The sequence below is a fragment of the Berghia stephanieae genome, chromosome 4 (genome assembly GCF_034508935.2).
Source record: "Berghia stephanieae isolate SIO BIC M18660-M18661 chromosome 4, UCSD_Bste_1.3, whole genome shotgun sequence".
In the NCBI taxonomy this organism is placed as follows: Eukaryota; Metazoa; Mollusca; class Gastropoda; order Nudibranchia; family Aeolidiidae; genus Berghia; species Berghia stephanieae.
In genome coordinates this window covers 85,807,255-85,822,254 of record NC_088363.1, presented here as the reverse complement: position 1 = coordinate 85,822,254, position 15,000 = coordinate 85,807,255, and the positions used below count along the sequence as shown (strand labels likewise).

The window sequence follows — 15,000 nt, the reverse complement described above, 5'->3', positions numbered from 1 at the left end:
TTGGTAGGTGGGCACTGAATGGTTTGGCCTGTCCAATCATTTCAAGGTTGATCTTATATTAACCACCAAAGCATGTTATTTTCTAACCCCGCTCTTAATCGGTTGACTTTGCAAGCGACTCAGAAAAGTACAATTTTCCGATTTCCATATATTATATTCGTTTGAAGTTTTGAAATCCTGACTTTGGCAATCCCTCTTATGAAATTATTGTAATAATGATAATACTACGAATTGCTCAGATAGTTAGGTGTTCCTCAATGCCTATTATAAATAATACATAATAATGCATGTAACATCGTTTCTTAAATAGGCTCAATAATTGCCCAAATTATTTAATAATTTCTTTTTTTTTTTGCAATTAGATAATTATTTTGCTGTCCTCTCAGACTGCAAAGTAACATACCATTCTAAATTATACGGTTTATATACAATAACGTGATGCAACAATCTAGAAGATATAATATATATATATATTATTAATATTATTATTAATATATAATATATATATATATATATATATATATATATATATATATATATATATAATCATAGTAGTATAGATAGATAGATAGATAGATAGATAATATAATAATATGTATATATATTATATGATATATATAATGTATATATATATATAATATATAATTATATAATTATATATATAATATATATATATATATATATATATATATAAGAGAGAGGAGAGAGAAGAGGAGGAGAGAGAGAGAGAGAGAGGATAGCGCACGAATGTCTTTCTGCGATAGTCTTTTAAGCTTGTCCAATTAATTCTTTTTATCGCTTGCGTCAAGAGCTGTCATTTATAAGATAGGGAGATAAACCTTATTAATCCTATTAACAAAACATGTGTGTAATGGTTAAGGAAAAATCCTCATTCTTGTATCTATTTGTCAGGATATGGAATCCGTAGACACATCACGATTTGAGCACAGCGGGGCCAATCTGACTGGATTCCAGATGATTCCAGCCACGTCACCACATGTCCAAGACTTTTTGAAACACTGGAGGCGATTGACACCGCTGGTCTGGCCGGGAGCGGGTGGTGAGTTGAGGGTAAGGCAAGAAGTACAAGGTTTAAGCGACTTTTCATTTCTATTCCTCGTCTATTATAAGCGTTAGTTACAACAAATATTGTTATTATTGTTATTATTATTATTATTATTATTATTATTATTATTATTATTATTATTATTATTATTATTATTATTATTATTATTATTATTATTATTATTATATATAATATAATAATAATAATAACTAATAATAATAATAATAATAATTATATAATAATAATAATAATAATAATAATAATAATAATAATAATAATAATAATATAATAATAAAATAATTAATAATAATAATAATAATAATAATAATAATAATAATAATAATAATAATAATGATAATAATAATGATAATAATAATAATCTAGCCCATTTAAATTTGCAACCGTTGAAAAGTGCCATTTTTACAATTACAATTACAATGTAATAAAATATTATGGGTAATAGTTTTATTCCTATTTTCATGTCGTGTCTATTTTCCATGTAATAGCTAGATGCTGCGCTATCAGTCGATGCCATTGAAAGTATCAAAAGGGCCCTGGTCATAATGGTAGAGGACAATCGCAAAGTGTTTTACCAAACATTCAGGCGGAAAAAGATCTACAACATGAACACGACTGAGGGGATTCCGTGTAACCACAAACCCCCGTTACCCTGGATGCACGGGAGAGCCATCTACGATGCTTTAAAGAAGGTGAGTCAATTATCTCTTTCTCAGACCTACATTGACAAAAGAAAATAACAACAAAAAACATTTGTCTTTATTTGGACCAGGAAACATGTATTTAGAAAGACGACTCCAGACGTGCCAGAAAGTCCCAAAAACCTGGCACTTCTTTCAAGTCTCGGATTTGATGTTTGTTTGGTCTGTTTTGTTTTGTTTTTGTTTTGTTTTGTTTTTGGGGGGTTTTTTGTTATTTTTTTTTTTTTTGGTGCAGGGGGGGGGGGGTGTCAGGGTTTTGTGTGTGTGTGAGTGTGGTTTTTTTTTGGGGGGGGGGGGGGGGGGGGTTGATTTATTGATTTTGTTTGTTTTTTTTGACAAGCCGGAGATTGTGCTTTTTGAGCATTTTTATATAGCGCAATATCCACTAAATGTGCTCAAAACCTCTTTACAAGGGGTCCATGGCCAACAGCGGCATTTAACATGGAGGACGGGACATGACGTCTGTTAGAAGATATTACAATTTTTTCGGACAAAGACAACACTTTTAACGGCCAGGTACTCATTTTACACCTGAGTACGGTGAGAGAATGTGAGTAAAGAGTCTCCACCAAGGACTCAACTATGCGCCGAGCGAGGCTGAAGGACAACTACAAAGTTATTCTCAAGCCACAGAATCGTGCAAACATTCTTGATTCGATATAACTTGTAGTACTGGAAAGTTGGTGAAAGATATGATTAATATTAGGACTTTGATGAATTATTTAATCCTGCCAATTTCTAGCCAATTTTATCAGTCATACCTTAAAGCTTTGTTGTCTGGTAGATATTTTACTTACACGAGTAATAATTAGTGAGCTCAACCTCACAGGAACTATAATTGGAGTGACATCAGAGTCACAATTATTTCTCGTTCTGTAAATTATAAGCAGCACTTAATCCACTCTCGCAAACCAAGACATGCATAATACAGCTTGAGAGAATGAGAGAGAGAGAGAGAGAGAGAAAGAGAAAGAGAGAGAAAGAGAGAGAGAGTGTGTGTGTGTGTGTGTGTGTGTGTGTGTGTATGTGTTTGTGTGTCCTTGTGAGAGAGATAGATAGATAGAGAGAGAGTTTCCTACCTTTTGGACAGGATACTCTCCTGCAAAATAATTCGATATAACCGAGCTGCCTATCCAGTCACTTGTGAATTGACTGATAGGTCAGGGAAAAAAAGAAGCACCTGAACTGCAACTGGTACCGATATTGCTGCTGTGGGGAAATGTTCTATCAATTGAGATATCGTAACCCTCGCGTGTACAAGAACCAGCTTTGAATCCAATATTTCCAATCTTCCAATCGCAGGTACGCTTTGAAGGATTGACCGGGTGGTTCCAGTATGATGTCACGGGATACAGGACTAATTATAGTATGGATGTATTATCTGTAAGCATGGACACAGGAATGCAACAGGTTCGTTGTTTTAACATATTATTTCCTCTGTTTGTAATTACAAATAGAACACAGTGTTAAGTCACCAATTTCTTAGAGAAATTGAGCCTTGCTAACTCTAGACGTCTATATCGGCTACTAAGAAAACGAACAATGTTATGACAACTTAGAGGTTTCCCTGATGTACGCGTCCATTGGTTGCAGCGTGTCCATCCAAAGCCTTTCCAGTTCCACCTTTGTGTTATTGTTTTAACAATCCCAGGCTTCAGGCAACCCCCTCTACAACTGGCTTACCTCAGTCATATATTCCGAAGATAAATAATGGGAATTTTATATATCTATTTATCTTTGTTTTCGTTTATTTATTTATCTATTTATTTATTCATTCATTTAACATTTATTTGTTTATTCATCCATTTAGTCATTCATTATGTATTTATTTGTTCGTGGGACAACATTCATGACAAGACAATCAACCGTTTAATCTTTTTGACAATCTGGCAGATACTCTATAGAGAGTCTGCAACTGAGGACTTAAATCAATTAACTTGGTTTTCTGACTTATCATGCCATGTATAGAAATGCCTCTTGTATCTTTGGTGATATCATTAGTACACGTCACTAACATGGGATACGATCAACGAAAGAAAGAAATTGTTATTTTTGTTGTAGGTATTAGATAATCGGAATTAGATGGGACTACATGTGGATTTGAATTGCTGACTTGTACCTTCAGCTTGTGATGCTCTTGGGTTCAACTAGAGAAGAAGAATTTTTTGGTCTGGAAAGAATGAAGAACAAGATGACAAAGCTGCATGTCCCGAATTCATTCTACGATCCCGCGCTTTTCATTTAGAGACAACTATCAATCGGTGGTCACCTGAACTTGTCCGTTACGGTCACCATAGACGAGTGGCTCTAATTACCGGTAGCTCAATAGGTAGACCATTCCACTAGTCACAAGCAAAAAGATACCTATGTATGTCCGCCTGAAAGTGAATGGATAGCTACGTCTGATTTAAACCCTTTCCTTACCACCCAGAGGAAAATCGTCACATTCGTTACGATGCAACAGACAATTTTCTCATTCTGAATTATCTTGTACATCACAAAATGTAAAGAAATGCTCTGATTAGAGTTATAAATACTAAACACTGTATTGTAGAGCTCATTTTGCCGAATAACATTCTTTATAGAATACACTTTGTATTTGTTTGTTTGATTAGGAAAAGTCTATTTTTGTGTCGGATGGGTGTGAATTTTCGGAGGAAATTCTAAAAATACCTGATACGGAGAGAGTTAAAACTGCCAAATATAAATAGTGTTTCGCAGTAAACAAACTGATAGTTCTTGTCATACATAGAAACAAATAAGTTCCATTTGGCTTTTTTGAAAATTGAGACTACTTAACATAATCATGTGCTTGATGATTATCTAATCCATTTGGTTTTGTGGAAAGTCCAGATAAGTCCTCCGAATATTTAATTTACGAGTATCAATCAATTCAGCAACGAATACGACTTACCCATAAATACACAATGTTGATAATCATATTTAGATTTACCGGAAATTTTTGTTGGACAAGAGAGAGCAACGGGAAATCAGGGAGCGATATTTTGCTTAAAGCATATCATTATGATAGAAAATAGAGCACAGCGAGATCCGGGATGATGTATGACAATGGCCAGCGATTACCATAACATAAATAATATTACACGATCGGGGTCAATCGAATCGTGAACTAGAGTGTTTTTTTATTATTGTTGACACATTACAATAACCGGAATCGATATGTCCGCAGCCTTTGATACGATCGACAGAGGAAAACTTTTGGAGATATTAACAGACATTGTAGACGAAGACGAGCTCCGAATAATCCGATTTCTCCTCAGCATCACAAAGATACAACCAAGGATATACCAAGGGGCCACAAAACAGACGCAGTTCGAAAGTAACATCGGGACCCCCCAAGGAGATAGTCTGAGCCCTATTCTGTTCACAATATACTTAGAACACGCTCTGAAAGAAGTTCGAAAAGTCATTCCAAAACCAACGACTCATATTGAGAATGCAATCCCTAGAGAAATCGCCTATGCAGATGATGTCGATTTTATTGGATCAACACCAGCAAATATAGACATCATACAAAATACCCTTATGAAATATAACCTCCAAGTCAATGCCAATAGAACCGAACTTACAACAATATCAAGGAACAAAGAGGAATGGAAAAGAACAAAGAAAGTCGGCTCACTAGTTGGAGACACCGAGGATGTACAAAGAAGAAAACAGCTATCAAACGCCGCACTCAGCAAACTCACCAATGTATGGATTAGAGGTGACAAAATAAAGAGAAAAAACCAAACTGAAACTGTACCGTGATCTTGTAAAACCGGTACTTCTGTATAACTGTGGCACTTGGGCGTTGACAAAATCCGAAGAAGAGCATCTGGATGCCTTCCATCGCACACAGCTAAGAAGGGTACTGGACATCAAATACCCAAAAAAAACTCAAATGAATCACTCTATAAGATCACAAAAGAAAGACCAATCTCCCTTGACATTTTACAACAACGATGGCAACTTTTCGGTCACATACTACGCAGGGACAAAAACATACCAGCTAACCAAGCCATGTCGGGATACTTCCAAAAACACGGGAACCTTTTCAGAGGAAGACCGATCACAACACTCCCTGTGATCCTAAACAAAAACCTCACAACACTTGGACAAAGCATTAGTCTCATAACGGCAGGGGACCTTGAAAATTCTGAGAACCCGAGCAGAGGACCGGCAATATTGGAGACACCTCACACAGGAAATACTGGAAGCAGCCAAGGCGACCCGATCTTTCGGTCGAGACGCGAAAGTCATCTAAGTCAAGTAAGTCAAGTGACACATTTCAGGTTTGAATAACTCCAGAGCTATGTAAGATTTCATCAAACGGGTTGTTTTTTTTTTTTTGCCATATATGCAGAATTTATTCCAGTTTTGATTGATATAACGTTTAACACAGTGCGCTCTTTGGTAGATGAGTAATGAAGTCACCAGTAGAAAGGGGTAAATCGTAATTTATTTTGGCTTTTTCCGACATGAGTCTCGAACCATGACAAACAACTCACTGAAAACATTGTCTTCTCAGATGAAGCAACATTTTACATGTCCGAGCATGTACACAAACACAATCTTCGGCATTGGAGGAAACAAAAAACCAGATGAAATTATCAAGTGTCGTCGCAACTCACCAAAAATCAATGACTGGTGTGAACTGACCAGGGAAAGATCGACCGGTCCTTTCTTTTTTTTTTTTTTTGATGACATGTCACAACAACAAACTATATGGCCATGTTAGAATCATACGGAGTCCCTCAATTTGATTATCCTCAACCTCACATCTTTTCCCAATAGGATGGAGCTCCCCCTCAGTGGAGTTTAATTGTGAGGCAAGTTATAAATGAACAGGTCCCAAACCGATGGATTGACCGAGATGGTCCAATTTCCTGGCCTCTAAGATCACCTGATCTAACCACACTTGACATTTTTATGGGGTATGTGAAGAGCAGAGTGTTTAGAACCCTCGTGAGAGACATGCGTCACCCGAAGACAAAAAAATAAGAGAAGCCGTTCGCTCTGTCACATGACTCATACTGCAAAAGATGTGGGACGAACTGGAGAGACGCTTGTGGATTGTCACATGATGGTCACGTGGAGCTTTAAATCGGACGATTGCGAAAACACACGATCACAAGATATCAGAAGAAAAATACTTTGATAAATTTGGATTACAATGTTGAAAACCAAAATGATGTCGTTGCAGCTGCTATTGAGTAATTCCAACCAGAAATGTGTCAATGATTAAAATCAAACTCACTGTAAATTACGATTTATGTCAAAATTACCTTTTCTACCGATGACGTCATATTTCAGCTACCAAAGGGCGCACAGTGTTAAAACTTATATCAATCAAAACTTTAATAAATTCTGCACCAATGGCAAAAAACCGTTTGATGAAATCTTTCATAGCTTTGGAGTTATACAAATCTGAAATGTGTCAATAATATTTTTAAAATGTATAACTTGAAGAATCGGTAACAGAGGCTTGTTGTAATAAAAATAGATGTGATATAAATGTATCATTACACACCTCTCCTTCATTATAACTGTTTGAAGAGATTTTAAAATTCATCCATACTACACAGCATCTTAAATTCAAACATCGACCTGATAGCCTTGGACAAAAACATTTCAATATCAAACATGAAATCTGAACGATTTCTAGGCGTGAAACGTGGCAAAACATTTTTTATCGATTTGTATCATTGTTGCATTCTTATTGCTATTACCTATGAATAGGGATTGGCGAAGTTTTAAACACTGTTAAAATCACTATTGATAGCTTCATTCGTAAATTCTTTGGCCTTGATCATTACGATAATAAAACAGAATATACGCGTTAACCAATGAACGGTGTGTTCTGGAAAGACTCAAGAAGTCCCAGGTTTGAGAGATTTTGACAATATGAGGGTTAGATAAATCGATCGATTTTTGAAGGACGAGTTTCCTGGTCAAATTTTCCAATTTTATGAGTCTTTCCACAGTACGACAGTCAACTGGTTAAAATCCCCCTTCTGGCCAACATGAAAATAACAACTTGTTTTGTCTGATATTATTGTGGTCCAACAATAATAACTGCTGACTGTAACTTCAGGGCTTATTCAAATGATACTTATCAGGGTTTTGAGAAAAACTTTCGCATTTCTTCGTCCGATTAAGGTGATTTTCAGCAGAATTTTAATAAATCGTCATTTCAATAACTTGTTCATTATATATGATGATGCATCGCGAGATGATATTATATAGAATTGAGTCAGCATTCATGTATTTCTAAAGTGAGATGGTTTTTTTTTTTCCCTTTCTCCTGATGTATTTGCATGTTTTACAAGAGTGTAAAAAACAAATTTCATTTTTTAAGACCATTATTCCGCCCACTTTATCTGCTTTAAAAAAGTTAGGTAAAACAGTTTTTAAAAGTAGATAGAGTTACATCGTGTCTTGATAGTGAATATTGCTCCACATTTTTTTTTCTATTGTAAACGGCCAAGCCGAAGTGCACACCAATCTGCCGACACAAATATTTGATGAATAGACGATCTATTATTTTTCTTTCATTTATCATAGACGTCTTACATTTTTCCAAAATCACTTTATAATGGAGAGCCAGAATTCTATTAACTTAATACTGAGTGCAATTATTTCACTGAATACAGGCGCCCGTTTTATGTACACAATGGCTTGCTGTCACTTTCATAAGTAAATTGTTTTTATCCATAACACAAATATAATTTGCTTTCGTGTATTTAGATACGGCCTCAACATGGAAAAGAGATTAAGTTCGTCTTTTTTATTTAAAAGAAAACCCAATAGAGTATGTGTAACACTTATTCAGTGGTATTTAGCCATGGTGATTCCCATGCCTATTGTTGAATCTGTGTATTCAATTTTGAAGGAAAGAATTAGAAATTAATTTCGTTTGTAAAATTAATGAAATGATTTATCATGAACCCATTATGTGATGGAATCAAGTCTGGAGAGATATTAAAACGCCTCAACCTCTCAGGATCACAAACATTTGATAGATTTGATATTAACCAGTTAAACTGCCGTACTCTTGATAGACACTATTTAAAATTTTGACCAGAAAACTCGTCCTTCAAATATCAATCGCTTTAAATTACCCTCATCTTGGCAAAAACTTTCGCTAGGTCCCAGGTTTGAGATGGTTTTTTTCCAAGATGAAGTTCATTTAAATCGATTGAAGGACGAGTTTTCTGGCCAAATTTTTTAATCCGTGTCTTTCCAGGGTACGGCATTTAACTTGTTAATGAAAACGTTACTGATATGATATGATCATTGGACTGTAATCCATTCTTGTCGGTGACGAGTCATGTTATGACCCTTTGCCTGTAGCTGGTAATGTATTGCGCAATGACTTATTTATTATCCTTGTCAGTTATTGATTATGAATGATATTATCAGGGGTTGCTATGGTAGAAAAGATACAAAATGGGTACTTGCCTTACAATTGATACCAGTTGTGTTCAGTCATGTCCTACAATACTGATAGCTCTAGTTGAAAGAGATGGAGGATAATCTTTAATAAATTGAATGGTGAAATAATGGGATTAGATAGCGTTTACCAAGAACTCAAGTTTGCATGAACGCGGCTCAGAGTGGGAATCGAACCCGGGACCTACCATTATCACACAAATAAAATCAATAATGCCCCCCCCCGGTCCCCACCACAACCATAAAAAACTACATATTGTTGTTTTGATTTTCTGTCCCTCCCCCGTATATCAAAGATAGGAAGATGGCATTCCAAGTATGGGATGCTCTCTGTCAACGAGTCCTGGTCGTATGGATCGGCATATCTACCAGAAATACACACAGTTGGCAACGAGGAAAGACAGTCGTGGCAGAAAATAATAACAACTATACTTGTGAGTACCTACAGAACTCAGGTCGTCGTTGTTATTGTTGTTAAAGACGTTTAAATTCACTACTTTAACTCTCTCCTTACCACCTACAGCAAAATCGTCACATTTGTTACCACACAATATACATTTTTTTCTAATTCAGATTTATCTTGTACATCACAGACTTTGAAGAATGATCTTTGTTTAATTAATAAGAACATAATGTTGTTTTGTAAAGAGATTGTTTGAGTTTTTTAAAAAACAATTTTTCTGCTGGTTAACCTGTAATTTGGGGAACATGATAGGAGAGAGTTAGATTAACAGGTAAAATTAAAGATCCACCGCAAAAAAAAAAAAAAAAATATATATATATATATATAATATATATATATATATATATATATATATATATATATATATATATATATATATATATATATATATATATATAAAAGCAAGTTTAGGTTGAAATGTACTGTGAATTCTGAAATCTGGCTCGCAAAATTATAAAATCCAATTCTAAAGGTGAGGGCTATTTCTTTACGATGACACCCAACTGTGGATTTTTCATATTACATATAAGATAAATCTGTTTGAAAAATGACTTTAAAATCAGCATGCGCAGTCTATTAAAAGCAATTTAAGACAAGTCATGGTTTCATCCCCACCCGTTATAGCCAGCATTGAAAGCATTGATTGCTTTGTGATGTCATAAGATATCTATTCATCTAAAACATTTACTTCGTCTAATTATTCACCACCGTCTCTTTCATACAAATTCACTACTCAGAATGCCTTGGTTAACCACAGCGTAAACTTATGTTATGACCCTTGCGGCTTGCGAGTTTGAATTATTTAAAATCCGAAATGAATTCAGGCAATCAGGCACCATAAAGTAAAATTCCAAGAGACAAAATATAACACATTAGGCATACTCCAACAATAATATTTCCTTCATATGTGATTGATAGGTCATACTGAATCAGGTAAACAGGAAGAGAGAAAGGTATCTGAATTATTCAAGGTTTCTGAACTAGCAATTTATAAACGCATTCATTAATAGAGTGGTCTGAAAACTGTTTCCAATTTGCAATCGTCTACGAAGACAACATCAACTACTTGGTTTTTATTACGAAACGTCAGATTATTTCATTAAAGCCTTTGTAATATTAGTTATAAAAGCCCTACCACGGAAAGTGATAAATTTCTCGTTTGAATCATTTTACACATCCCCCACGCCATTACGATGTGAATTGTTGTCTACATTTTAACTGGTTAAATAGCTAATGTTTTGTGGGATGAATTGTAGGAATAGAGTCATCCATAGTTGACAACCATTTTAACTTAATGATGGAATGTACATGATAGGGACATACATTTGAGTGGTAAAAGTCAACCCCAGAGAACTCTAGGTGAGTGAATGTGTGTGTGTGTGTGTGTGTGTGTGCGCGTGTGTGCAAGGGAATTATATTCTATATACAATTGAATCAAATTGTTATGTCACTTTGAATTTTGTACCGCTTCCTCTTCTCTTTCGTTTCTGTTTTTACAATATAAAACTTCCAACTGAATCCATACGCTTTCTGTGCTGACTTCAAGCTTTACAAATCTCAAGTGCATACTGTTTAAACCAATCAAAGTTTTATTTTGTCAGTAGAGCATGATAGCGGTGCAAAAAATGTACTTATTTATTGTAAGATTCACAATCAAAAACAATATTCACTTTTCAAGTTGATATTAAAAAGTTATTCTTAAAACGGACAATCTCTGATAAGACCAACTTATGAATTCTTCAATATTTTAGATAAATATTTTCTAATAAATCTGAAAAGTGCGTTTTGTGATTTTGCTGATTTCTATGTCCTATTTCCATGACAAATGCATAGATATTGATTCCAACGTCCGATTACACAGTGTAAGCACTCGTTGACATTACTGGAAAACGTTCTGGTGTCATTCGATGATATCGATTTTGTGGAATAAATCAGCAACAATGTCTTAGCCAAAGGGTAGCAAGCAATTGTTATTGCCCGTTTCACGCTATAGAAATCGGGATACACTCCTGCTCTATGGATTTAGTGGCTCTGAAGGACCACAAACCATCAATACGGACCTGTTTTCTTTCCGAGTCGCCCATTTTGTACTTGGCTTTCGCCACCCTTTTACACTAAGATGATTGAACAGAACTCAAATCAGAGTGACCGATTTAACGACGCCACCTGGAGATCAGTAATGCACAAAACGATGACGTCAACTTCATCGATACACAGTCATTTCAGCTTTTTCCTGGTACTGCTAAACAAATGGATACGGTCCTGGAGACAACCGGTGTCGTTAACTATCTAGTCGAAATTCTTTATTCTTTGAATCCATTTGCATTGTCACCTCATTGTTTGGAGATTAAAGTTATTAGCGTGTCCAACTAAACTCTGTAACGAGATTAAATGTCAGCGTGGCTCAGCGGTACGGTCTTTGCTTCCTACCTGAAAGGTACCAAGTTCGATCACTCGCCGCTGCGCTGTGTGGCCTTGAGCAAGCCATCTCGCCCTAGCTCAATTTGCGGCGCTGCACTGCGGCTGACGCCTGGGTTATTCCAGCCTCCCCTTGGAATAGACCCTAGTTAATAATTTCCCCTGTGGGATGAATAAAGGGAATTTTATTTATTTTTTATTTATTTTTTAAATGGTTGTGACAAGAATATTCTCGTATTTGTTGGAGGCATCAGTTTTCACTGGAAATGCTGCTGGGACACAACATCTCCATTCCCAATTACTTCTCATTCCCAGCAACACGCTCTCTAATTTTAAACGGCTACCAATTCCCTATGAAGATTTGCTTTGTTAATGAATATCACAGACGCTACCTGCCGACTCTTTGCTTCAGCTGTGGTCAGCTTTATGTTGGGTATTTAATTTTATGAGTGGGAGACAAACAGAGCCTCTTCATTTTTCACGACTCCAAAACAAGACTGAACATTGTATACGAGAGTATGCGCTTGGCTAAGAAGCTCATAACATTGCCACCCGGAAGTATAACGGACCAACACACAAAGCTGTGTGTATCCATGAACGTTTATAGTCAGGTTAATACAGTTCAGTGAGCATGCATTACTCATAAACGCGGATGGCAAAAAACAATAACAAAGACCTGAGTGACGTCATCTTCGAACTATCTATACACGAATATCAATAGATTCCAGCTAGTATTTATTAAACTCTTTTTCCTTTTTCGATCTGTACTAACCAGCACGAGTCAAATGTTTCTGTTCATCTGTTTTTGAAAGGCGTACTGGTTTCCTTGGGTCAATTATTTACCTTATATTTATTTTCTTTTAGGGACGTATACTGATTCAGTAGGTGTAATACAGGGATAACATCTAGTCTTTGATTGGTTTTATTTCGAAGATATAGCAGGCTTACTAGTTTCAATTATTTAAAATCAGAAATGAATTCAGGAAATCAGGCACAATAAAGTAAAAATCCAAGAGACAAAATATAACAATAGGGAATGAGGACGAGAGACGCATGCGCACAACCAACATGACGTTCTCTCTCTAATAACTTTACCGCCGGTGACGTCACAGACTGTGGGTGACGTCCAATCAAGGGACGCTACTCTTCCGCTAATCTCATTCCCTATAGATAGTATGCAGATGACGTCACTCAGGCCTTTGTTATTGTTTTTGCCATCCGCGTTTGTGAGTTGTTCTCACTAAACTGTATTAACCGGACTATAAAAGTTCATGGTTACACAGAGTTTGTGTGTTGGTCCGTTATACTTCCGGATGGCAATGTTGTGAACTCCTTGGCCAAGCGCATACTATCTATAGGCGTGTACACCAAAAAAACATTTTTTCCTATGTGAGACCTCTTGGTATAACTGATATAGTTTGTCTTTGCCATCTATGTACCTACCATTTAATGAAATTGCTTGAATGCTGAATGGAAAACGGCACATTATGGGATGTTCTATAAATAGCACGAATCGTGAGGATGACATGAAAGGGCAGGGAATTAAAAAAACAGGAAATGTCTGTCCCTTGGGAAAAGGAAATCAATTATTGAAACAACAAAACGTTATATAGGGTTTATCGGACATAGCGAAAAGAGTCGGGACCGATTTAGGATTCGAATAGAACATAATTTAGAGTTACGGGGAACAGGAGATTAGACCGAAACCATACAGTGATTTATGTATCTTTAAGCTTAGAGAGGACAGACAGCTTTCAGGCTCTAATAATTGTCTGATCTGAAAGACCAGTAGTTCAATCTCACATGCAAAAGCTATCTGGTTTGAATCCATGAACCTTTTATCTTCTTTACTTGGCCCGTCTATCTACCGATTGGTGATTGCCAATAATATGAATCATAATATATATATAATATATATATATATATATATATATATATATATATATATATATATATATATATATATATATATATATATATCACAAACACACACACACACACACACACACACACAAATTCACTGCGATCAGCAATGGTTACACAACCTGCGTGTCGGCAACTAACTACAGTTGATTATGTTTTTTTTTAGATTTGGAATACTTACAACGGTCACTGTCCTTTTCGTACAATATGAAAATAATCTATTGATTTTATGTCATTAGGTAAAATACGCACAACACCGCCAGCCATAAAAAATACCAACACACGAAATTGTGTAACCTTGAACGTGATAGTCTGATTGGCAGAATTTAGCGAGAAGTAATCAGTCAGCATGCTGTATAGATTGTATGCGCTTGGCTAAGAAGCTCATAACATTGCAATCCGGAAGTATAACGGACCAACACACAAAACTGTGTGTATCCATGAACGTTTATAGTCAAGTTAATACAGTTCAGTGAGCATTTTTCATAAACGCGGATGGCAAAAAAACAATAACAAAGACCTGAGTGACGTCATCTTCGAACTATCTATAGAAATAACAACAATAAGCCGAATACGAGTGATGACAACAATAGGATTCAATAGTTTAATGTCACTTCCGCCCAGCAACGGGAAGCTTGGTTCTAAACAAAGAAAATCAGTACTTTTTATTCTTCCTGCTGGCTAGAACTTTTTCACATGTCATGTGATCAGAATGTATAAAAGTCAAAACATGATCAGATTTATAATATTTTTCTCCTCTGGATACACTTTTATGCTCGTCAGTGAAGTATTTCATAAGGGCGTCCGCCATTGTTCCGATAGTTTAGAACCAGTTACTAAGTTACACTGCGTCATTACGAGGGAAGTGACGCCATGACTGTTTAAGCCTATTCTATCGCTCTTTGCCATTGTTTTAAACAGCAGATTTGGTGATTAGTTATGACTCAATTATATCA

General features: G+C 35.7%; 2 protein-coding genes across 3 annotated transcripts in view; both read left to right on the top strand.

Annotated features, from left to right (window-relative positions):
- The window catches only part of LOC144971451 (glutamate receptor-like), an 86,595-nt gene extending 76,615 nt beyond the window's left edge, over positions 1 to 9,980 (top strand). For both annotated transcript variants that reach the window (XM_078912369.1, XM_078912370.1), the window contains 4 exons: positions 913 to 1,071; positions 1,573 to 1,776; positions 3,088 to 3,195; positions 9,537 to 9,980. In XM_078912369.1, coding sequence (XP_078768495.1) covers positions 913 to 1,071; positions 1,573 to 1,776; positions 3,088 to 3,195; positions 9,537 to 9,728 — 663 coding nt within the window. In that variant the 3' untranslated portion in view covers positions 9,729 to 9,980. The remainder of the gene's footprint in view (positions 1 to 912; positions 1,072 to 1,572; positions 1,777 to 3,087; positions 3,196 to 9,536) is intronic.
- The window catches only part of LOC144971456 (inositol polyphosphate-4-phosphatase type I A-like), a 239,102-nt gene that overhangs the window by 108,902 nt on the left and 115,200 nt on the right, over positions 1 to 15,000 (top strand). The window lies entirely within an intron of this gene.